Source organism: Plecotus auritus (genome assembly GCF_963455305.1).
Source record: "Plecotus auritus genome assembly, chromosome: 14".
NCBI lineage: Eukaryota > Metazoa > Chordata > Mammalia > Chiroptera > Vespertilionidae > Plecotus > Plecotus auritus.
The window spans coordinates 15,003,878-15,027,929 of record NC_137780.1 but is presented as its reverse complement, the minus strand read 5'-3'; the positions used below and the strand labels follow the sequence as shown (position 1 = coordinate 15,027,929).

The 24,052-nt window shown below is 56.8% G+C and overlaps 1 protein-coding gene across 3 annotated transcripts in view; it reads left to right on the top strand.

The window, feature by feature from the left end:
* Positions 1 to 22,673, top strand: part of SMYD3 (SET and MYND domain containing 3) — a 531,828-nt gene extending 509,155 nt beyond the window's left edge. For 2 of the 3 annotated variants that reach the window (XM_080651291.1, XM_080651292.1), the window contains exons 7-8: positions 4,954 to 5,062; positions 22,311 to 22,672. In XM_080651291.1, coding sequence (XP_080507417.1) covers positions 4,954 to 5,062; positions 22,311 to 22,412 — 211 coding nt within the window. In that variant the 3' untranslated portion in view covers positions 22,413 to 22,672. Of the gene's footprint in view, positions 1 to 4,953; positions 5,063 to 22,310 lie in introns of all 3 variants that reach the window. The other variant, XM_080651290.1, reaches the window with a different exon arrangement.
* Positions 22,674 to 24,052: the final 1,379 nt, after the last annotated feature.

Genomic DNA, 24,052 nt, shown 5'->3' with positions numbered 1-24,052 from the left:
GGGGGGAGGCAGGGGCAGAGGGCTGGAGGGCACTGCTGTCCTGCGCAAGCTGCTCCGTGTCACTTCAGCAGCTTGCGAGCACGCGTGACCTCCGGTATCGGAATCAGTCTGGCTGGAGGCTGGAAAAGACCAGCATTTCTGTTTAATTGAATTTCTACAGTGCAAATCCCACTGTGAGCCACTCATGTCCTGTTTCCCTCCCTCCGTCTCCTCCTCTCCGTGTCTTTCCTAAAAGACAGATGAACTCATTAGCGATAGAAAATGGTAATCCAAGTGGGGCTGGTGGTTGGGTGGAAAGGGAGCCAGCAGAGTCTTGGATTCGAATCCAGCCCTGTCACTGAGTCTCACCCGTGGGCTGATCCATGAAGATGCTCAGCTGCCTTTCCCCACATAAGCTGTCACGTCATCGCGCACACTCATCTCCATCGGGGCAGCAGTGCCGCGTCAGACGTGTGGCTTCCGGTCTGCCTGCAGCGACGCTTTAATGCCATGTTTGCAGCTCTGCCTCCCTTTCCGAAAGCGCTCACATCTGTGCTGGCTGGTTTGGAACTGGTGTGAAGGGTCATCGCACTAAGTCCTGGGCCTGCCCTTGGAGTGCTCTGCTGACCCTGACCAGTTGCTTCTTGGGCCTGACATGCGGATAGTGGGCGACGTGTGGATCGTGGGCGACGTGCGGATAATGGGTGACGTGCGGATCGTGGGTGACGTGTGGATTGTGGGTGATGTGCAGATCATGGGTGATGTGTGGATAATGGGTGATGTGTGGATAATGGGTGACATGTGGATCGTGGGTGACGTGTGAATAATGGGGTGGGGTGGCTTCAGCCAATCTGGAGGGTGGGGCGGTGCATCCATCCTTCCTCACTGCACATCAGTCATAACCCCCATTCCATCCAGGACATGCTGGCTGTGCTCCGTGCTTGAACCCTTCCTGTTGTTTTGTGCCCCGGGACCTTTGCACCTACGTCCCTTCTGCCCAGAATGTCAGGTTTTACTCACCTGTCAGCCCCCAGCTAAAATGCCTCCTCTTCTGGGACGTGTTTCCTGACCCTGCAGGTAGAGTAGGCCCCGCGATGGACCCCCACGGGCCCTAGGAAGCGCCCCATATGCTCCAGACTTGTTCATGCTTTTCCGCGTCCGGCACGTGCACAGCGATGTGAGCGGCACCAGGACAGGAGCCGTTCGTTGTTGGCTTACTCCCCACTTTATCCCCGTGGTGTTTGGCACACACTGGTAACTGGTAAGGGGCTCGGTAAATGCTGAATGTCTATGTGGGTGAATGAATGGAAGGATGAATGAGCGAATGAATGAACAAATTAGCATGTAAATGGATTCTCCTCCTATGTGTTCCCCAAGAGTGAATGTCACATTTCATTAAAATATATAAGGAACTTTGCTTTCCAGCTAGGAAATTTGAACCCCGGAGCAGGGAAATCCTGTGCCGGCCATATTTTGAGAACAGCTAAGAGAAGTCAGTTATCGATGTTGAATGGGGTTGGAACTGGGGAAACAGGTAAAATGGAGAGCTGTATTTTTATTGGAATTCTCGCTTGCCCATGTCTTGCATGTTGCAAACTACGGATAGTTCCAGTTCTGTGCTAACTTGTTCCGTTTGGACGGCGAGGCCTCGTCCCCTCTGCGTGCGCAGCATGTTCTGTTCATAAGGGAGTGCTGATGGGCGTTTGCCTCAGTCGGGAGCTGCCTGTGAACACATCTCTAGGGGGAGCCATGCTTTAACAGGCGTTCGGTTCCCGAAACCTAGCACCCTGTGTGAAGGAGGATGAGCAGCATGGCCTCCAGGGCCTCCCAGAGCGTGCCCCATGGCGTAGGCCCGTCCGTGGCCGAGAGCACCTTTTCTGGGCTGTTCTGTCGTCTGTACCTGGGAGGGGCTGCGGCGGGCGGTCTGTGACCGTCTGCCCACACAGCCTGTTATCCGTTGTGACAGTTGCAAGCGGAGCACCTCCTACCCCTTGACTCTCCCAGGCAGGGACCAGCAATGTCACGGGCGCTTGATCGTGTCAAGGACTGGTGGGAGGAGAGGATGCAGACACAGGGCCCGCGGTATCACATCCCCTCACATTCCCGCCGCTTAGCAGGAAGCACCTGCCGGGCGCCGGCACACCTCCCCTCTGGCTGGCCGCTGTGCTGGAGTCTGGTCAGGGGGTTTCGGGCCCTTCCGGACAGCCTGCGTTTGCTGCCAGGACGGAGCAATGTGACGGGCATTTCAGAGCCGGCTGGGGGCGTGGCGAGCGCTGGCTCACCGTGGTGGCTGCCCCGCACTCGGCTGTCAGCTCCCACACACGCCCCTCAGCCCACCATTCCATCCAGGACATGCTGGCTGTGCACTGTGCTTGAATCCTGGTGTTTTAAAACCGGGCGGTACTTGTGCCCCACAGTTTTCCTCGCCACTGACGAAAACTCATCACTTAGTTACATTGTTTTGAATTTTATCCATTAGAAATTCTTGTGAATTAATAAGAACTTCTTCTGCAACATGCGAACGCCTCCTTGAAATTACCAGCCGCTCGTAACTACAATTTAATCGCATACAGTTGCTTCCTTTTAACACCTTGATGAGATGGGGCTTTTTCTAAGGGAGCGTGGGCATTTTGATTGGACGAAGCAGGATCCTTGGGGGAACCGCACTGGGGGGCCGCAGCTGGGAGGCACCCCTGGGAAAACCGCTGGTGAGGCCCTCAGCCCGGAGGAGCGGACACAGGACAGAAGGACAGCGAGAGGAGACAAATGGCACTGCCTTGAACACTTTGCCGCGAGCCGGTGCAGCACGGGCCTGGGCTGGGTGAATCCCTGCAAGGAGATTGCCCCCCAGGAACTGGGACCCACAGTCAGGGCAGCTGCATGTAGACTACGGCCACAGGGCCTCTGAGAATCCCCTGCTCCCCCCGCAGATGAATGAGCCTCTCTGGCCGAGCAGCTGTGATCTGCAGGTGTTAACAGCACACTTCCACCTGCAAAGCACTGAGCTGTCCAGCACGTAGCAAGGTGGCCGCTGTGCCCTGGGACCCGGCGTGCCATCCGGAGAAGTAATGGAATGAGGCTCCGTGCAGGCCACCGTGCTGTTTGCCGGCCTGCCTCCTGCTGGCAAATTGTATTCCTTTATCGCGTGGGGGAGCGTCAGTCATGTCTTTGGGGACAGCCGTGGGAGCGGGCGTACTCGGTGACAGGATTTTGGAAGACAGTGTGATTTGGCGCATCTCAGTTTTCCGTGATTTTGCACAGAGAGGATGGAAGCCTGTGAAAGTATTTCCCACACGTGGCTCTCAAGTGAAACCCAGCTGGTGGCGAGGCTGCTGCTGTGTGTGGAGCCTGGAGCCCGGGTTTTCTGTGAGACACCACCTGGAGAGGCATTGGTTTCACGAGTTTCTAACACTTGTTCCCTCCGCACGGTGATGAGCCTGGGTCACCTGTCAGCGTCTGGTGGGGCGGGGGCTGCAGGCTGCTGGCATGCCGTGCCCAGCGGAAGGGGCAGCATATCGGGCGATGGAGACGGGGCTGGTGAACGTGCTGCGGTTGCGCTAAAGGAGCGGACATGCGCGATGGAGACGGGGCTGGTGAAAGTGCTGCGGTTGCGCTGTAGGAGCGGACATGCGCGATGGAGACGGGGCTGGTGAACGTGCTGCGGTTGCGCTGTAGGAGCGGACATGCGCGATGGAGACGGGGCTGGTGAAAGTGCTGCGGTTGCGCTGTAGGAGCGGACAGTGCGCAGAGCTAATCGAAGGCAAAGTTGTTAGGTGGGTGCAGCCCGCGAGGCAGCGAGAGGGCTGAGGAGAGTTCAGCTCCAGGGGCAGCTGCTGGTTCTGAACTGGCTGGGCCGCTTCTGGCCGGACCACTCTGGGCAGACGGCGTGGCCTCTTAGAACCTGGGGCCAGCTGGGGCCTGTGTCCCTCTCCCGGGAACCTGTTCTGGCCCCCCAGCTGCCAGGCACCCCGCTCCCTGCATAGCACCTGTGTCATTTTCTCAGTTCAGTTCAACCTCCTTGAGGTGAGCATGGCCATGTACTGATGGGAGGCCCCATCGGAGCACTAAGTCCTATTCTGTTCTGTAATATTTTTAAACCATAGTACGAATGCCTGGCGTCTGGTGGGTGATTGGGCCTTGATGTGTATATGCTGCCGTGTGTCCCCAGCCCCAGACGGCCTTGCACCTGTGGCGGAAGCACCGTCCCTAAGAATGGTGGGGGCGGGGGTGGAGGTGGGGGTGGGGGTGGGGAGGGCAGAAGAGCCCGAACTGGGCACTTCTGTTGAATCTATTAGAAAAATGCTTTTGAATCAGATTGAAATAGTGTCGGGTCTGAGACACAGCCCTGCATCTTCATTCCTTGCCGCACGGCCACACCCTCTCTGTTCGTTATGGGTGAAACAGGTCACACATGTCTCGAGTTCCCCTACATGCAGGACATCATGGCACACACAGACGGGGGCCTGAGTCACAGACTCTGCAATCCAGGGAGGCAGTAAAATCCGCACCCCCGGGCCTGCAAGAACGGTGGGTGGCAAGGAGCGCTACGCCTGGCATTCAAGGGCTGTCAGCAAAAACGAGGGTGTGGGGCGTCCAGATGGGGACCCGTGGACGCTTCCATTCATTCACTGAACAGATCCATACAGAGGCCCCGCGGGTCCACGCTGCCTGGGTGCGGGCTTCAGAGGCGTGGAGGGTGCGAGGGGCATGCGGTGCTCTTGGAGCGGCGCCGGCACAGGCCTTTTGCTCTGAATGCACAGCGTCCTGGGAGCAGGAGGCCGCCCTGCGCCTGTGCCCTCAGGGCTGCTCATTTCCTCTGGGGGCTCGTGAGCAGCCACAGCTGGTGTGGCTCCCACTCGCGTGGGCTCCTGCTCATGTGGCTTCGAGTCACGTGGCTCCCACTCGCGTGGGCTCCTGTGCAATGCTGGCCACAGAGGAGGAGCCGCTGACCGTGTGCCCTGTGGTTTCTTCCAGGATCTTCTTCCCGGGCTGCCACCCCGTCAGAGGCGTGCAGGTAATGAAAGTTGGCAAGTTGCAGTTGCATCAAGGCATGTTTCCGCAGGCGATGAAGAACCTGAGGCTGGTGAGTGCCCGCTGCGCGTCCCCTGCCTGGATACCCTGTGCTGGCTGTGGCTAGGCCATGGGAATTTCAGCAGCCCTCCATCCATGTGTCTGCATGCACACACTCACACATGTGCACGCACCCGTGCCCATACATGTCTAGCAACCAGCTCTGACAACTGATTTGTGATGTTTGCTGATGTCTGTGCTGTGAACATGCCCGTCGTGGTTGAGTTTAAGCTGCTGATATAAAATCAACCAGCTCCCACTTTCAACGACACGCCTCAGCACTAGTGACCGATCAGAGGGGCCTGATTAAATTACACTTTCTCTCTTCCTACCACCTTTTCTAGTCAAACCACGTCTAGTAGAAGGGACGCCGATCTTGGACTCGCTGATAGATTTGTGAGTGGCTATGGTGGACAACAGCAGTTGGGAAATACCCAAGAAGATTGGAAAATTTGAATGTGGTTGAAGGATAATTGAATTTTAGGTTTTGTCTTGTGATGTTGCGTTCAAAGACCATAATAAACCGCTGCCTGTCAGGCCAGCCCTTGACCATCCGTTTGTCTGCAGCCCCCTCTGCAGCCTCCCCTCCAGGCCTCCCTCCAGGCCTCCCTGCCTCCACAGCCAGTGTGCACTGGGCTGCCTGGCGCTGCCACACCATGAACTGCCCACATGAGGTCTTTGTAAAGCTACTTCCGCTGCCTTAAGTGACTGTGCCCACCCCCTGCCCCCAGGCCAGGCAGAGCGCTACTGTTCCTTTAAGGCCCAGCTCAAATGTTGTTTTGTCCCTGTGGTCCCACCGCTCTGTTCACTCTCCCCGTAGAGTACGTATCCATGGGAGGGGGAGTGCCTGATGCCCACCTCCCCCAGGACGTGGAGGGCCTTGCGGGCATCATGGTAACCAGCTCCATGCCACGCAAGGAGCCGGGAGCTCAGGGAGTGGTCGTTGTGGAGGAGGCAGGGAGGAGGGAGTTCAGTCAATACAGCGCCAGCAACGAGGCCCAGAAATGGCAGGGGAGCCAGGTCAGGGTGGGATACCTTGTTAGAGAGACATTGCTCGTTGCCTCCCAGGGCGTCTCCTCTGCCCAGGCCCAGGACTCGGCAGTGCCGGCCTTCCCACCAGGCAGAGCCCCTCCCACCCAAACCACAGCCTCCACGGCAGAGGCCGGGCTCAGCTTGTTGTGCGGCAAACTGGCGTCTGGGTTCCACAGGGAGCACCGGACACTGGAGTGGGGTCCTCGGGGCCAGCGGGCCCTTGTCTGCAGGGAGTGGTCCCGGCTCTGCATTAACCTCTCGGAGTGTCCGGGGGTGGCCGGTCCTGTCACAGGGGCAGGTACCACATTTAGATGAGAAAAGTGACAAACACCCAAGGGACTCTTAGAAATGAGATTCCCCAGCACCTGTCGCTGTTGACTGCCCGCCTGATCCCCAAGGAAGTCAGCCGTGATCAGCAGGAAGAAGGTGATTCCTGAGGGCACACGCTCCCTCCTGCTCACTGTCGGCCCTTCTTATCCCGCTCTCCCGCCGTCTCAGGGAAAACGTCCCTTTCTGGTCTGGCAGACACTTACCAGCCAGTCATCTCAGGCAGAAATACTTCTGAAGGGTCTTTTTGCCAAGTTTGGGCAGAAAAATAACGTGGAGGGCGTTTCCCAGGCATGTGATGTGCCAGCCCAGCAAGTGGTGTTTGTAAGTGGCCACATGCTCCTTCATGTTTGCGGGGGGCGGGGAGGCACTGCTGCGCAGACACGCGATCGGCCCGGTCCCCGTGACCGCTGGCGGCAGGGAGGTGAGCGGCCAGGCAGCTCCACTCCCGCTGGGGATGGGGGCTGCGGCTGGAGACCTTCAGGAAGCCGTCCAAAGTCAGACGGAGGCAGAGCCGGTCTCGTTTGTTCCATTTGATGCAACTTGTGTTGGTGAAATGCTCCTGTCAGTGGAGAAAGAGCGGTGTTCTCCTTACAGTTCAGTGGGGACAGACACGCGAGCCAGTCAGGGACTCCAGGCGGGAGCCCCGGCTCCGCGCTAGCCTCGCCCATGAGACGGGGAGCTCTGCGGTGGGACTCGGTGTGCGGGTGCCCTTGGCTCCTGAGCTCCCGATGCCACCCCAGAGGCCTCCGAAGGTGTTCGCGTCTCCCCTTCCCATGAGGCTCCAGGCAGCCGTGTGTGCACAGCTGGTGAAGGAGGCACCCAGCAGCCTCGGCGCAGATGTAACCTAAAGGAGCCCCGCCCGTCCAGATGCTGACTGTGGGGGACGTGGCTGGCCGGGGTGCTGGCATCCCAGCCTGCCTGGGCACTCTCCCTGGCCTTCACACACACACCTCCTCCCCCCCCCCCCCCCCCCCGTGCCCAGTGCCGCCCTGTCTTCCTCACGGCCTGGTGAGGCTGCCTCCCTCCCTGGGCACCCCTGGGTGACAGCTGAGCAGCTCCTGCTCCTGGCTCCAGGACAAGCCCGCGTGCACCTGCTGGCTGCCCGGGGGAAGGTCTTGGGCAGCAGCAGGAAGCCGGCCGTGAGGACGGGGCTGGCCTCGCCCCAGACGTCCTGTTCGCCTCTGAAAAGTCCCTGATCATCAGCCAAAAGGCCAACGCGCATCCCCGTGCTGCGTGGTGGAGAGAGCACTCGCTCACTGGTTTGCTGACTTGAGGCAAGTCTTTTCATCCCTTTGAACATAATCTCCTTATTTGAAACAAGAGAATGACAGCCCTGGCCAGTTCGGCTCAGTGGATAGAGCATGAGCCTGCAGACTGAAGGGTCCCAGGTTCGATTCCCGTCGAGGGCACGTACCTCCGTTGCAAGCTCAGTCCCCATGTGCGAGGTAACCAATACATGTGTTTCTCTCACATCGATGTTTCTCTCTCTCTCTCTCTCTCTCTCTCTCTCTCTCTCTCTCTCTCTCTCTCTCTCTCCTCCCCCCCACCTCCATTCTCTCCAAAGTCAATGGAAAAATATCCTCGGGTGAAGATTAACCAAAAAAAAAGAGAGAGAGAATAAAACCACGCCATAGAGTTGCGTTGAGAAGTCCATGCCGTTGTGAGCGTTCTGATAGGCTAACGGGTTACTGTCCTACAGGTACTCTCACTCTGATGATCCCAGCGCCTGGCCCCTTCCGCACTGCGTGGTTTGCTTAGCCCCGTGGTCGGCAAACGCGTTAGTCAACAGAGCCAAATACCAACAGTACAACGACTGAAATTTCCTTTGAGAGCTGAAAACCGACTTCTGCGCATGGGCCACGAAGTTTCAATCGCACTGTACGTGTGCGCCCGCACATGGTATTTTGTGCAAGAGCCACACTCAAGGGGCCAAAGAGCCACATGTGGCTCGCGAGCCGCAGTTTGCTGACCACTGGGTTATACGGTAGTTCCCCTTCTAAACCGCGAGGCTGTGTGCCCACTCCCTAGCGGCTCACGGCACGACTGCTTCCCCAAGGTGAGAGGGAGTTGCTCCCGAGACCCCTGTGTACCGTGCTCGCCTGGTGCCGCCAGCAGGCACACCTGCCCGGTGCAGCAGGTCCAGCACAGCTGGGTGTGCAGAGCGGACTTGGATAAACGGAGGCCTTTGTGCCCCCCGTCAGCCCGTGTTTCAGCCGTACTTGGTTAGCGGGCCAGATCCGCCCAGGACCTTTGGTCCCCTTGCTGGCAGGGGCTTGGCCCGAACACGTCCCTCTCTTCACAAGCTCGTACGCCCCGAAGCCCAGCGGCAGTCAGTGTGTCCTGCGCAGCCGCCTGCCGAGCCGTCTCGGAGCTCCGGTCAGCGGGGAGGAGAAGGGAAGGTAATTTGCCTTTTGACATGATGTTCTCTAGGCTGCACCCGTAGATGCTCTCTCGTCTCCGAAACTCTGGAAATAATGGGACGAACCAGCTTGAATCGGGGTTCCAAAGGCTGGGTTGAAGGTGGAACAGGATCAGAAAAGCTGCAGAGTCAGAGATGTATTGCAAATTCACTTAGGCCCAGCCTCCGCCAGGGAGGACCCCGCCCCGCCTGGCCTCCACTGTCCAGCCTCAGAAAGCCTGACTGCGCCCCAGGCTGTCCTGGGCCCCCCGCAGGGCCCCCTCCCGCTTTCTCCTGTCTCTGCTCTGCCTCCCCTTCTTTCCGTTTATTTCTGGGAGAATTTTATCTGACTTCTTGGGCCTCCAGGGCAGGCGTGCCCATCCTGCTGTCTCCTGGTGAGCCTGTTTCCTGAGCGCTCTGCCCGCTGCCCATCCCCACCCCCACCCCCGCCCCCGCCCCCGGGCCAGGCTGGGGCTTTGTTAGAGTCCTGTTAGCGCAGGTCAGGTTGGGGAAAGTCCCACTTCTTCCCCTTTTATAACCGCTTGTCCGCTCCTTACTGCGCTGTCATGGTTTTTCCATTCGCATTGCATTTTGCCGGAGCATCTTACACGTGGAGGATCGTTGATCTCTGTCCTGGGCCTGACCAGGGAGCACAGGCCGCAGTCCTGGGCACTGGCCCTCTCGCTCCTGCAGTCAGCAGCGAGCCCCGCGCATGAGGGAGCTCAGAGCAGCGTGCTGGGCGCTGTGGCTCGCGGCACCCGACGGCAGCCCCTCGGAGCGGCCTCGAGCAGGCAGTTTGTTCCCGGTCCTAACCTGCTGCCGTGATGCTTGCCTCTGCGGTCATGTTCTTGTCTAGGAATCTGACGAGAACCACTGACTCATTTGGTGAATCGGGTCGGGGAGGGGCTTTGGGGAGCACCTGAGGCCTCTCCATGGACTCCTCCGTGCCCACAGCCTGCAGGTGTCTGACATCACACTTAGGGGGCTGCTGGGGGGCGGGGGGAGGACAGGGGGCAGGCAGATGACCTGCCTGTTGTCAATGCTCCTTCTAAGAGTCGTTCGCAAGTCCCCGGCTCTGATACTGATGAGTGTTGCCTGCTGACCTCCACACAGAACCTTGTTTCCAGAGTCCGTCTCTGCACTAAGGAAAGGAGATGCGGAAGAGACTGGTCAGCAGAGGGGAGCTAGTGATTCAGTCCTATCGCCAGAAACAAGCAGAGGTGTTCCGACCAGGAAGTGTAGCCCCGCAGGAACTGGGAGCCAGTGGGGACCCCTGCACCCAGAGAAACGAGGTGGCACCCCTCCTCCTGCGGGAGCAGGACCAGAGGAAGCTGTGAAAACGGGGTCAAAGCAAAACTCAGCGCCTCAGCGGGATGCTCAGCACGTGCAGGTTGCCGCTGAACATCATCCTCAGACCGGGAACCGGGAAGATCGCAGTTTTAATGAAAAAATGAAAAAGAAGAAGAATTGATATGTGCCAACTCCCAGATAACAGACATGGAAGGACCTGACAGAGACCTGAGGGCGGCCACCCAAAAGGCCTCAGAACGGATGGAAAGGTAACGGGCTCACCGAAGAAACAGGTGTTCACGGATGGACGGTGGGTAAGCGAGATGTGAGACACAGTCCATGGCATGTCCTCCAGCCTTAGAAAGGAAGGGAATCCTGACACACGCGACAGCGTGGGTGAGCGTGTGCTCAGTGCGGTAGTGAGCCAGACACGTAAGGACCCACGCTGATGATTCCGCTTCCATGAATTCCTGGCCAAGCACAGAGAGACAGGGAGTGGGAGCGTGGTTACGGGCTGGAGGCAGAGGCGGGCGGGTGACTGTCCAGTGAACACAGCTTCCGTGGGAGGTTGCAGAAGTCCCGGATGTGCGCCGTGTGTATTTCACTGCAGTGAGACGTTCTTATGAAGGGAGAATGGCAGAAAACTCCCAGCATTTGGCAAAAGACACACACTGCCGATTCAGGAAGCTGAGCGAATCCCAAACAAGGAAAACCAAAGAATCCACACTGCACCGCATCACGGCCCAACTTCTGAACACGGGAGACAAAGGCAGTGGCTTAAAGCAGCCACAGGAAAACGGGGTCTTGCCTGTAGGGAAAACAGTTTGAATGGCAGTGGTGTTCTCTCAGAGCCCTGGAGGCCAGGCAAGACAGCACATGTTACAAGGACTGCAAGAAAAGCACTGCTAACCCCACACCTGCACTCAGCACATGTGTCCTGCGGGACTGAAGGGAAAGGCGGCATTGTCAGAGCAGGGACAGGAAGGGACCGGCAGCCAGAATCCTGGGGCATTAGGGAGGAGGGAAGAACGTGGGTGCAGAGATCCAGGGAAGCGAATGGGCCGTCTTCTCCTCTGGAGTTTCCTGGATTATGTGTGATACATGCAGCAGGAGTCACGGCGCTCTCTGCTGTGGGTTTAGCCGGACACAGTGGACGTATTTAGGGTGACTCTGTTCCAAACAGCAGGTGCAGGACAGGCGGGAAGGAGGTCTCTTGAACTGGTACAACGATGACACCATGGAGTGTGGTACGTCATGCATGTACAGTGGGAGACCTAGAGCAGCTCCTAAAACAAGCTGAACAAAGGGATACCTTCAAACGCACTGTGAGATGGAAGTCAAAAAACAACAAAATAAACAAAAAGATATAAGTAACCCACAGGAAAATGCACGGAAAAGAAAAACGTAGAATGAACAAAAAGCAAAATGGCAAACTTAAACCCTAATATATTAATAACGACATATTTGTGAATGATGTAAGTGGCCTTTATAAAAAGAGTGAATTGTCTAATGCACCAATTGAAAGAGATTAGAATGGATTTTTTAATGCCTTAACTCTATGCTGTCTATAGGCAAGACACTTTAAATATAAATGATATAGGCACGTTGGAAGGATGGAAAAGGATATGAACAATGTAATCAAAAGAAAGCTGGGGTGGCTGCATTAATATCAGATAACGTCAGTGCAGAGCAAAGAAAATTTTACTAGCGACAGAGAGGGATGTTATGCCATGAAAACAGGGTCAGCCTACCCAGAAGACACAGCAGTCTTCCATGTGTCCGCACCAAACAGAGGGAAAAAACCCTCACAGAATCAGACAATGGACTGGCAGTGCAGCTATAGCAGGGACATATGCACCCCTCTGTCCGCGATGGACAGACCTGGACAGGAAATGAGCAGATGTCAGAGAGCTCACACCACCATCAGCCACAGGACCTCGCTGACGGGTGTAGGCGCCGCCCACCGCAGCAGCACGCACCTTCTTCTCAGGGGCCCCGAACGCAGACCCCGACAGGCCACCTTCTGGGCCAGAAAGCAGGTCTCCGGGCACATGCACAGATCAAGTCACTCACAGGGATTTCCTGACCACAGTCTAATTAAACCCGAAATCGGAAACAGTATTGGAAACAAGCCACGTGGACGCCTCCCAGCTCTGTGTCTGGGACCTGTTGGCTCCTAGAATTTCTTGAGTCTAATTTTCATTATTCAGTTGAGGAAACTGAGTCTCAGGGAGGAGACAGGGCTTCCTTGGGGCCCCTCAGGGGCTCATTACATATTCATTGGATCCATTGATGAGTTAAACACAGCAACACAGCACAGCCCCCACCCCCCACCCCCCAATCCGGAGAAGACATAGATGGGCCTGTAGCCCCTTTTTGGGGTCCCCTGACACCCCAGCCCACATCTCCCTGTCACACAGGGTCCTGCTGGGATTCTGTCCCCCGTGTCCCAGAGCTCTCCCTGAGGGCCCAGCCCTGTGCATCAAAGGCTCTAGAGCAGTGGTCTCAACCTTCCTAATGCCGTGACCCTTTCAATACAGTTCCTCATGTTGTGGTGACCCCCAACCATAAAATTATTTTTGTTGCTACTTCATAACTGTAATTTTGCTATTGTTAATGAATCGTAATGTAAATATCTGATATGCAGGATGTATTTTCATTGTTACAAATTGAACATAATTAAAGCATAGTGATTAATCACAAAAACAATATGTAATTATATATTGTGAAATATTTATTTCTAATTACAAATAAATGAAATTTTGTCTTGAAGCATGGTGTAGCATAGGTAACAGTCTTAATATAACAACAGTAAACTACATTGCTACATTTTTCGACAGTATGCATAAAAAGCCAACGTCAGTGCGAAGGTTGAGATTGCTTCTTTCTCACCACATCAGAAATTCTCGGGGCAATCTTTGCAAGAGCACAACGAAGATCATCTTCCACAACAAGTCTACTTCTGTATTTAGACTTGATAACCAACAAGCTGGAAAACCCTGTTTCACAAAGATATGTTGTTAGAAATGGAAGAAGAAGGCGCAACACAGTCTCAGACAGAACAGGATATGACTGCAAACACTTGATCCAGAATTTTGTAACTGGCATTGTAGAGAAATCAGTTCTCACTGCATCGTTGTTAATAAGTTCAATGAACTCCTCTTGTGCTGTCTCAGGAACATCTTCAACTTTGACTGTGAATGGGCTTCTGGCAAGTGCAAATGGGGTGTCAGATAGATTTGGAAAGTACGATGAAATTTCGTCTGCAAGAATGTGCAAGTGTTTTTTCACAGAAATTATCATCGTAATCCTTTTGTCTGGTTCAATGTCATGTTCCTCAAAGAAAGCAGATAAGGTAGGCAACATGTAAGTTTTATTTTCACCCAATTTTTTTTGCCAAAGCTGAAGTTTCATTTGCAATGATCGGATCTTTTCAGACAAATTGAGGCATGTTGTATTTGGTCCTTGAAGTGATAAATTTAACTCATTCAAGATGGCAAAGATGTCAACCAAGTAAGCTATTTTCTGCAGTTCACTTTTATTGCTGAAAAGTGCTTCGAACTGCGGTCTTGCTTTCTTATTAAAAAATGTTTTGAGTTCATCACGAAGCTCAAAAACACATTTTAAAAATTTTCCTCTCAACAACCATCTCACTTCAGTGTGAAATAGCAGAGCATTGTTCGGCGCATCCAACTTGTTGCACAGTTGTGAAAACAGTCGACTGTTTAAAGTGCTCACCTTTACAAAATTGACAGGACTTATGACGCTTTTCATTACTTCTTGTAACTCTTGTGGCAGCGTCTTCATTGCTGATATTTGCCAATGACTCATACAGTGAGTTCCGATGACTTTTGGTGACTCATTCAGTACCAAATGTTGAAATCCAGATCGATATCCTAGCATAGCTGGAGCACCATCTGTGCAAACACCACAAACCTTTTCCCAAGAGATCTTATGCTCTTTCAGAAATGAACCAACTATGCCAAAACCGGTTTGGCTCAGTGGATAGAGTGTCAGCCTGCGGACTGAAGGGTCCCAGGTTCGATTCCGGTCAAGGGCACGTACCTTGGTTGCAGGCATATCCCCAGTGGGAGGTGTGCAGGAGGCAGCTGATCGATGTTTCTCTCTCATCGATGTTTCTAACTCTCTATCTCTCTCCCTTCCTCTCTGTAAAATATCAATAAAATATATTAAAAAACAAAAACAAAAAACTAGAGTATATAAAAAAAAAAGAAATGAACCAACTGTGTCAAATACATCATGTGCAGTAGTTGTCGTTTCAAGAGGTTTGCAAAAAAGAAACTCATCTTTAAAGTCACCGTCGTTGATATACCTCACGTAAACCAGTAACAGTGAACAGTTTGCAACGTCTGTAGATTCATCAAGCTGGATACTAAATATTGGAAGTGGAGCAGATTTAATTTCCTGGATTACCTGATCAAGAATATCAGCAGACATGTCATCTATTCTTTCGCCGACAGTGTCGTTAGATAAGGAAATTGCACTCAATTTCGCAACATATTTGTCTCTGATCATAACTCGAACAATGTCTTTGGCCGCTGGCAACAGTAAATCCTCAGCAATGGTGTGAGGTTTCATAGCTCTGGCGATTCTGAGTGCCACCAAATATGAAGCTTCAACAGCTGCTACGTTTTGTTTGTGGTACTTGCTACCAGTGTCAAGTCTGGCTTTCCTGAGTCCATCAGCTTTGCTTCTAAAATAGTTGGTATCCTTGCCGGCAAAGCTTGGATACTTGCTGTCAAAATGGCGTTTTAGTTTGTTCGGCTTCATAGATTTGGCTGATAGAACTTCACAACAAATAACACATTGCAGTTTCTCTATTCCTGCTGTAATTATTGAGGTAAAACCATACTGTAAAAAATCCTCACTATATTTTCTTTTCTTAACGTTCTTCTCTACACGATCCATTGTCCTGGGATGGTTTGCTAATGAAAATAATATATAACAATAGCTTTAATAATACAAAAGATGATACATGGCATAGTTCAGTCAGTACAGTTCATTAAAGTTTCCTATGATTTACCATTCTCTGTGTTGTTTTTTTTACATACCTGTTACTATCAAAAGGGGGCAGTATTCACATCAACCGCAGCTAAATATAAAAAGACCGATCAGCATCCAGATTAGGTTCCCATGGTACAGATTTTTTTTTTGCAGTAGTTGATGCTTTTACATTTACCCAGTAATTATAATTCATGAAGTGTCGTTTTACCTCTAATACTGCTGCTTTCAACACAGTAGCTGCTTTTAACAGAGTAGCTGCTTTCAGCACAGCAGCTGCTCTCTACATGTGTGTGACTGGTCCCATAAGTACATTATGGTGCCAACCCTGTCACATACACCTGTATTTGTATGGGGTGTATGTGATGGGGTTGGCGTGATGATGTCATTACGCCGGGTACTCGTATGTGGGCATATCTGCATGTGGGCGGACCCACCTGGAGATGGATAGAGGAATGGTGTCTCGGTTCCTAAGATCATCAGAAATATGTGTTTTCCAATGGTCTTAGGCGACCCCTGTGAAAGGGTCGTTCGACCCCCAAAGGGGTCTCGACCCACGCATTGAGAACCACTGCTCTAGAAGGTTCTGCCACCCAGTGTAATGGGCTGGTTGTGGCCTGGAGCTGCTCAGTGGCTGTGGGGCTGTGGGATGCCCCTGACCTCCCTCCATCCCCACCCTAACCCCCTCTGCCACCCCCCCACCCCGCTCATCCTGAGACGGGCAGAATGAGAAAGCGTGCTTGTATCTGTCCCCCTTGTGATCTGACTCCAGAGGCTCTCATTGCGTGTGCATTTCTTCCCTCGGACTTCACATCCGTATTTAAATCGGGCTCGAGGAAGGCATTTATTGGCCCCTCAGGCTCCCGGTGGAGAGCATATGAGATCCTGGATAAGCTTAATATATTTGTATTAAAAATTAATAAGAAAGCTATATTGTTTGCAACTTTAAATCATAATTTGATTTAATTCATTTTACTTAATATACAGCCATAATTCTAAAATTAATTTTTAAAGAAGAAGATGAGATTGGAATCAGTTCTGGGGCCTCTGTGTCCCTGCGTGCGCCCTGCCCATCACACACAGTCGATCGCGGCTGCCATTTCCCAGGGGGACGTTGGAGTCAGCGCCCCTCCGAGTCCTCGGATGCATCCTCTGTGGCTGATTGCATGCAGGCTCTTTCTAAATGCTCCCGTTGAAGATAACTTAATGGAAAGAGATAGCTTTTCCCAGCACAAGCGGCTCCGACTGTATATTTCCTCATCTGTTTTGTTTATGACTGCAGGAAATTAAGCCACCATTGTCCTCTCTGCAGGGCGCCTGTGCAGCAGGTGGGAGGCCGCGAGCAGGACACGGAGCCCCAGGGGACAGTGCTGGGCGGTCCGAGGCTTCTTGTAAACCTCTTCATTTGGGGGGAGATAAGCCCCTCGTTGTCTCTGGGGTGAAGATCTGGGGCCTCATTGAGAGCCACCCAGGCTGGCGGCCACGTCAGGCTCTCTCCTTACCTCACTGAGAACTGTGGTCCCAGGACGGCCATGCCCAGGGCCGAGGTCCTCCATCAGCAGTGGGTTCCAGCTCACTGTGTACTCCGCCACGTGGCCTCACACTCAGAAGACAGTCGTATTTTGCACATGACTAAACCCTACCTCCTTCTCTCCTTTCCTCCTGCCCGCCCCGACTCGGAGGGAAGGACGGTGTTTGCCTGTTCATTGCACCTGCATTCAGGTTTACCTTCCACCAGTGGGGACTTCTCGTTAGTCCTCTGGCCCAGCTGCACTCACTTCCCTGCTCCTAGCCACCCTGTGGGTCGATCTTGTAGTCTTAACACCTCAAGCCTGACACCCTCATCCAGGGCTTGCGTCCTGGCCCGTCCTTGCTTCCGGGACCATATTCACCACCAAACGGGAGAAGGCAGGACACACAGCAGCATCGTTACTAGAAGCCCATGGCCTCTCGGGGCGTCTCAGAGGCACACCCAGGGGACCCACAGCCCCGCCCCTTGGTCACGGTGGACAGTGGGAAGGTGGAGGCTGACAGCAGTCACGGGGGAGCACGGGATGAGTCCTGAGAGCCGGTGCTCGCCTCCTTGACCTCTCGGGCAAACATGAGGACGGTGGACCAGAGGGTCGTCCTGGCCCTTCCTGGGGAGGAGGCCTGGGAGGCGGCAGCTCCCGCTCCGGCCTGGCCTGCAGCTCCAGGCTGGCTGCGGTGAGCCTCCTGCTGACCTCAGGCGCCGCGCTGCTGGGTGACAGGTCTGCGCCTTTGATGCTGGAAGGCCGGGAGCCACAGTTAGCTTGGCGCTTGGGGAGTGGAACGTGACTGGGAGGAAGACGAGAGCCTGTAATGTTGAAAACACAGACCAGCCTGACGGTCAGCGAGCGAAGAGGACTGTCACTAGCTGCGGGGGCGGCGCACTCCGAGGGCCCAGGTGAGGAGCCGCACAAGCACAACCGCAGGCCGCGGCAGCTGGCGGCTCCTGGGAACGAGGCCCGGCCTCCAGGGGCATCGCCAGGGCAGGAGGGCGGGGCCATGGCAGGTCAGCTGGCTCTTCCCCAGGCTGCCTGTGGGCCGGTGGACCTGCCTGTGGAGGGGGTGGACCTGCCTGTGGAGGGGGTGGACCTGCCTGTGGGCGGGTGGACCAGCCTGTGGGCGGGTGGACCTGCCTGTGGGCGGGTGGACCTGCCTGTGGGCGGGTGGACCAGCCTGTGGGCGGGTGGACCAGCCTGTGGGCGGGTGGACCTGCCTGTGGGCGGGTGGACCAGCCTGTGGGCGGGTGGACCAGCCTGTGGGCGGGTGGACCTGCCTGTGGAGGGGGTGGACCTGCCTGTGGAGGGGGTGGACCTGCCTGTGGAGGGGGTGGACCAGCCTGTGGGCGGGTGGACCTGCCTGTGGGCGGGTGGACCTGCCTGTGGAGGGGGTGGACCTGCCTGTGGGCGGGTGGACCTGCCTGTGGAGGGGGTGGACCTGCCTGTGGAGGGGGTGGACCTGCCTGTGGGCGGGTGGACCTGCCTGTGGAGGGGGTGGACCTGCCTGTGGAGGGGGTGGACCTGCCTGTGGAGGGGGTGGACCTGCCTGTGGGCGGGTGGACCTGCCTGTGGAGGGGGTGGACCTGCCTGTGGAGGGGGTGGACCTGCCTGTGGGCGGGTGGACCTGCCTGTGGGCGGGTGGACCTGCCTGTGGAGGGGGTGGACCAGCCTGTGGGCGGGTGGACCTGCCTGTGGAGGGGGTGGACCTGCCTGTGGAGGGGGTGGACCAGCCTGTGGAGGGGGTGGACCAGCCTGTGGAGGGGGTGGATCTGCCTGTGGGCGGGTGGACCAGCCTGTGGGCGGGTGGACCAGCCTGTGGAGGGGGTGGATCTGCCTGTGGGCGGGTGGACCTGCCTGTGGAGGGGGTGGACCAGCCTGTGGGCGGGTGGACCTGCCTGTGGGCGGGTGGACCAGCCTGTGGAGGGGGTGGACCTGCCTGTGGGCGGGTGGACCTGCCTGTGGAGGGGGTGGACCAGCCTGTGGGCGGGTGGACCTGCCTGTGGGCGGGTGGACCAGCCTGTGGAGGGGGTGGACCAGCCTGTGGGCGGGTGGACCTGCCTGTGGGCGGGTGGACCTGCCTGTGGGCGGGTGGACCAGCCTGTGGAGGGGGTGGACCTGCCTGTGGGCGGGTGGACCTGCCTGTGGAGGGGGTGGATCTGCCTGTGGAGGGGGTGGACCTGCCTGTGGGCGGGTGGACCTGCCTGTGGAGGGGGTGGACCTGCCTGTGGGCGGGTGGACCTGCCTGTGGGCGGGTGGACCTGCCTGTGGGCGGGTGGACCTGCCTGTGGAGGGGGTGGACCTGCCTGTGGGCGGGTGGACCTGCCTGTGGAGGGGGTGGACCTGCCTGTGGGCGGGTGGACCTGCCTGTGGAGGGGGTGGACCTGCCTGTGGGCGGGTGGACCTGCCTGTGGGCGGGTGGACCAGCCTGTGGAGGGGGTGGACCTGCCTGTGGAGGGGGTGGACCTGCCTGTGGAGGGGGTGGACCTGCCTGTGGGCGGGTGGACCAGCCTGTGGGCGGGTGGACCTGCCTGTGGGTGGGTGGACCAGCCTGTGGAGGGGGTGGACCTGCCTGTGGGCGGGTGGACCTGCCTGTGGGCGGGTGGACCTGCCTGTGGGCGGGTGGACCTGCCTGTGGGCGGGTGGACCAGCCTGTGGAGGGGGTGGACCTGCCTGTGGGCGGGTGGACCAGCCTGTGGGCAGGTGGATCTGCCTGTGCGTGTATGTGCGTGTGCATGTGTGTGTGTGTTGGGGGTGAGCGGCGGTTCTTGCTCTTTGTACGGAGAGGTTTGCAGGCAGTGCCCGTAGCTTGAGCATCTTTCCCGCCAGGTCACGAGTCCCCCGGCTTCTGCAGGGTGGAAGGCGGGACACTAGGGCGACACCAAGTGAGAGACCTTCCCACAGAGGGTTCTCTGGCCTCCGTGTCGTGTTCATGCACGTCTCTGCCTTGGACCTTCCGTGTCCGGGCCATGGAAGGGCCCGCGGTGCCGGGGGAGGGGCAGGGAGGGTAACACGTAAGACTCTTGTCCCCCAAGTGGGACCCCCATCTGTTTGTATCTGAGGCCCAGAGGGTCTCACAGAGCTTGGCTGCCTGCAGAGTGGGCGCTGCCCCAGCTCCTCCTCTCCATGGCCAGACACCCCTCCCGGCTTTGCTCACCGATACGGTGCCCCCCAGGCAGCCCGCGGGAGTTAGCAGTGCACATCCCCACCACCAGGGTCGGTCCCCCACCTGCGGGCTTTCCAGCCGACGTCAGGGTGCGGCCTGATGGTCCCGTGGGGTTGCAGCCAGGTTCCCGGAGCAGGCCTCTCCAGACCGGGCCAGGGCCTGGGGAGGCGGGCCTTCCTCCCCCCCTTTTTCCTCCCGCTCCTCCCCCTCCTCTTCCCTGTTTCCCCTCCCCTCCCCTCCCCTCCCTGAGCTGAATCTAAATGCAGGCTGCCTGCCTGTCTTCCTTCAGCCCAAAGGGCACATTTTAGAGGCAGCAAAGCAGCAGGAGCACAGGCTGAAGGCGCCTGTGGGCACGCTTGGCTCTCGGCTCCAAGCTTCTCCCTGTAGAGTCGGGTCTGAGCACATGACGTGCTTTCCTGCCTGAGGTCTCCACGGCTTAAAGGTGTCCGTACCCCGAGTTCTGCCCCCAGGACTGTGCCTCCTCAGACACTAGCACAGGCAAGAAGTCCTGTGCTGGGAATCATCCTATATAATAAAGAAGTAATATGCAAATTGACACTCACGCCATAACGCCATCACAAGATGGTGGCATGCACAGCGGGGGCGGCGTTGGCTGCTCTGTGCACCTGCCACCAGGGTTCCCTCAGCCCCGCCGGGGGGCGGCTCCCCACTGCTGCTCTGCGCAGCTTCTGCTGGAGTTTCCTCAGCCCCGCTGGGGGGCAGGTCCCAGCTGCTATTCTGTGCGGCTTCCACCAGGGTGACCAGGCCGGCAGGGGAGGGCAGTTGGGGGTGATTGGGCCTGCAGGGGAGGGCAGTTAGGGGTGACCGACCAGTCCTGCAGGGGAGGACAGTTAGGGTTGACCAGGCCTGCAGGGGCGGGCAGTTAGGGGCAATCAGGCTGGCAGGGGAGCATTTAGGCACATCAATCAGGCTGGCAGGGGAGTAGTTAGGGGGTGATCAAGCTGGCATGCAGAAGCGCTTAGGGGCAATCTGGCAGGCAGGCAGGCAGGCAGGCAAGTAGTTAGGAGCCAGTAGTCCTGAATTGTGAGAGGGATGTCCGACTGCCAGTTTGCAGTCGGACATCCCCCGAGGGATCCCAGATTGGAGAGGGTGCAGGCTGAGCTGAGGGACACCCCCTCCAGTGCATGAATTTTGTGCACCAGGCCTCTCATTAGTCATAACAGGGAACATATTAAAGGCTCGGAAATTTCCAGGAATAGCTGAGCGAATGGGGCTGCAAGCAAGAGGGCATGAATCGCAGGCCAGTAAAGGGGCAGTTATGCTGCCTTGGATCAGCTGAAAACAAGCAGCTGCTGCTGCTGGCGGAGGCTCAGTGTCAGCTGCTCCCAGCCCTGAGGGCACCGGAGCCCAGGCCTCACCCAGAGAGCAGGATTAGCGGATCACGAGTGGGGTCTGGGCATCGGTGCCTCTCAAAGCTCCGGGTTGATGCCACTTCCAGCAGAGGCTGAGCCGGTGCTGCATGCCAGGGGCCGCTCTCCGCCTCCTGGAGGCACGTGCGCACGCGGCCCAGTGGGTCTGGTGTCCCTTTGGCCCCCTCCCCCATTTGGGCGGGTTAGGGTGCTACTTTTGTCTCAGTTTATTTCTCGCAAAACAGTTTTGAGGGCATTGTGGTTCCTACTGCTTAATAGCAAACCATCCCCAACGTGGCAGAGCTCACTGCCAGGTGAGCGCACAGGCTGTGGGGCAGGAGTATGAACGGGTCACCGTGGGAGCGACTCGCTTGGCGTGGCCGTGGGGCCGACCGGGGTCTGGCTGCTCTCTGGTGGCTGTGGCTTCTCTGTGTGCATCTCTGGTGCCTGGGCCAGGCTGGCCGGACAGATGGTCACGCTGGGCTGTCCCCCGGAGCCCTGCCGTGGCCTGCCCGTGGCCCGTCCTCACAGCGCCAGGTGGAGGCTGCAGGGCCTTGGCCCGGCCTTGGAACACAGCGCCATCGCCTCCCTTGGACTCGCACTGACGTGGGAACAAGCCCACCCAGGTTCCAGAACTGTGTGGCAGGTAGAATTGACAGGACTCAGCGATGGACTGAGCAGACAGTAAAGGAAGGGATTGTTACAATGCCAATGCTACGCGTCATGTGACATAAAAGAAAACAAAAAAATGCCATGTACGTCATTGTCACCGTGCATGTAGATGAGGGCTCAATGCAGCGTGCACACGTGAAACTTCACGTTCAAGTGTGGGAGCCTGGCATTTCATCCTTAATCTGAATACCTGGTCATTGAACTCACCCCTCTTAAACCCCCGCATGCTCACGCAGCCTGCGCACTGGCATCCCCGGAGCGTGGCTGGAGAGCGGCCCTGCTGCCCCGGTTAGCGGGTTTGCCTTCCAAGCACCCTGGTCCCTGCCTTCTGGCTTGGAGAACCCAGCGCCGCGCCCGCCGTGGACCTGCGGGGTCCCCAGGCCCTGGCACCCTGGGGATACGATGAGGAGTGGGCGGGGGCCTCCTGCTCCGGCATCTAATCTTCTTCCTCTTCCCTTCAGGCGTTCGATATCATGAGGGTGACGCACGGCCGGGAGCACAAGCTGATGGAAGATCTGATTCTGCTCCTGGAGGAGTGTGACGCCAACATCCGCGCGTCCTGAGGACCAGCAGGAAGGACGCTCCTACCCCCACGCCTCCCCGGCCGCACGCTCCGCTCGCCTGCTGTGTGCCCCCCGGCCGGCAATGCGCTCCGTGTGTTTGTAGGTAAAAAGGCAGACACGCGGTGTGCGGGCCACAAGCCTCACTCGTCGTAGAGAAGCACGATTATAATAAACATAAGAAATTTGGTTGAAAATGCCACCTGGTCATTGTTTCCTTCGCTTCCTCGCTGGTCATTGAGACATTTACGATCTCGGCATTAATGACGGAAAAGCATGTGGAAAGCAGAGCAGGGTGAGTGATGGCATGCTCCTGGGACACCCTGAGGGATAATTAGTAAAAGCCAGCGTTTTCCCATGTGCTCCCCGCGGGCCGTCCCTCGGCCGGAGCAGAGTTTCAGGTGCTGTCTTTCCCGTGTGTGTTAAAGGCTCTGTGTCCATCACTCACTTCCGAAGGCGACTCCAACACAGGACATCCATCCCGAGTCCCAGACAGAGTCCTGTTAGTTATTGGAAAGGACAGGGGAGTCTCGGTGCAGAGAAAACAGGGTGTTCCTCATGTCTGTGTCTCAGCCCTTTGTAAGCCTGTGTGTGTCACGCCTGTTCTCATGGGCTTCCCCAGTTCTGGGCCTGTGGTCCCAGCAGGTGACCTGCTCAGCACAAAGTGCCCTTGGCCCGCAGGGAGCAGGGTCCCAGCATTCCGGCTCAAATCCGCGGGCCTCCTCCCTGTCCCTCCCGCCTTCCTTATTCCGTGGCCCGCTTCCCCGCCTTTCGGCTGTAGACAAATACAGAAAGCTTTTCTCCGCCTGCACTGGGAACAAGAGGTGAATTCTTCTCTGGGCCTGTGATTGCACGAGCACTTAGTCCCTCTGCTCAGACGGATGCCGTGACTGCAGCCACAGCCCTCCCTCTCCAGCCGCGTGGCTGCCGCTTAGCAGCACCTGGGCGTCGGGTCGGCCAAGGGACAGCCTCGTTCCGCCGCCGAGGGAGCGGCAGTCTCCTCGCTGCCCACCTGGCGGTCACTCTGGCCGATACATGTGCGATGCGCTCCGCAGCCTTCTCGCGCCTTGCTTCTGCTCCAGCCACGCCCAGCGGGCGCCAGGCACCTTCCAGGCATGCCGTTCTCAGAACCAGGAGCACAGCGAGGGCGGAACGTAGAAGCCCATTTGGTAACTAAGGACAGGCCTGGAGCCCGGTGCTGGGGATTCCTCCTGATGCGCCAGGGGACCTTGATTGACAGACAGGCTCCCCCAGTTCTGCACAGGTTACGAAGGTGACTGTGTTTTTAGGACAAAGGAGCCAAAGGCTGAATAAGACCTGCCCCTCGTCCTCCAACGCTCACTGTGGGGCGGAGCATTGGTGCCCGTGGCTTTCAGCGCGCAGCCCGCGACACCAACACGGCACGAAGGAGCTCCGTTCACGGCGCAGGCTGCCAGCGGTCGGCGGGAGAGTCTGGTTTGGCGCAGGCTCTGCCAGCCACGCCTTCGCACAGTCCCCTGACAAGAGTGTGGGCCTGCGGGAGGAGGGATCGTGGCCATCAGCAGCCCGCCACAGCAGCTCTGAAGCGATGCTGGCGTCAGGAACATTAGGGAATTGGGTGGAATCCATAGACCTTTCTAGAACAGCATCTCCAGACGAGCAGT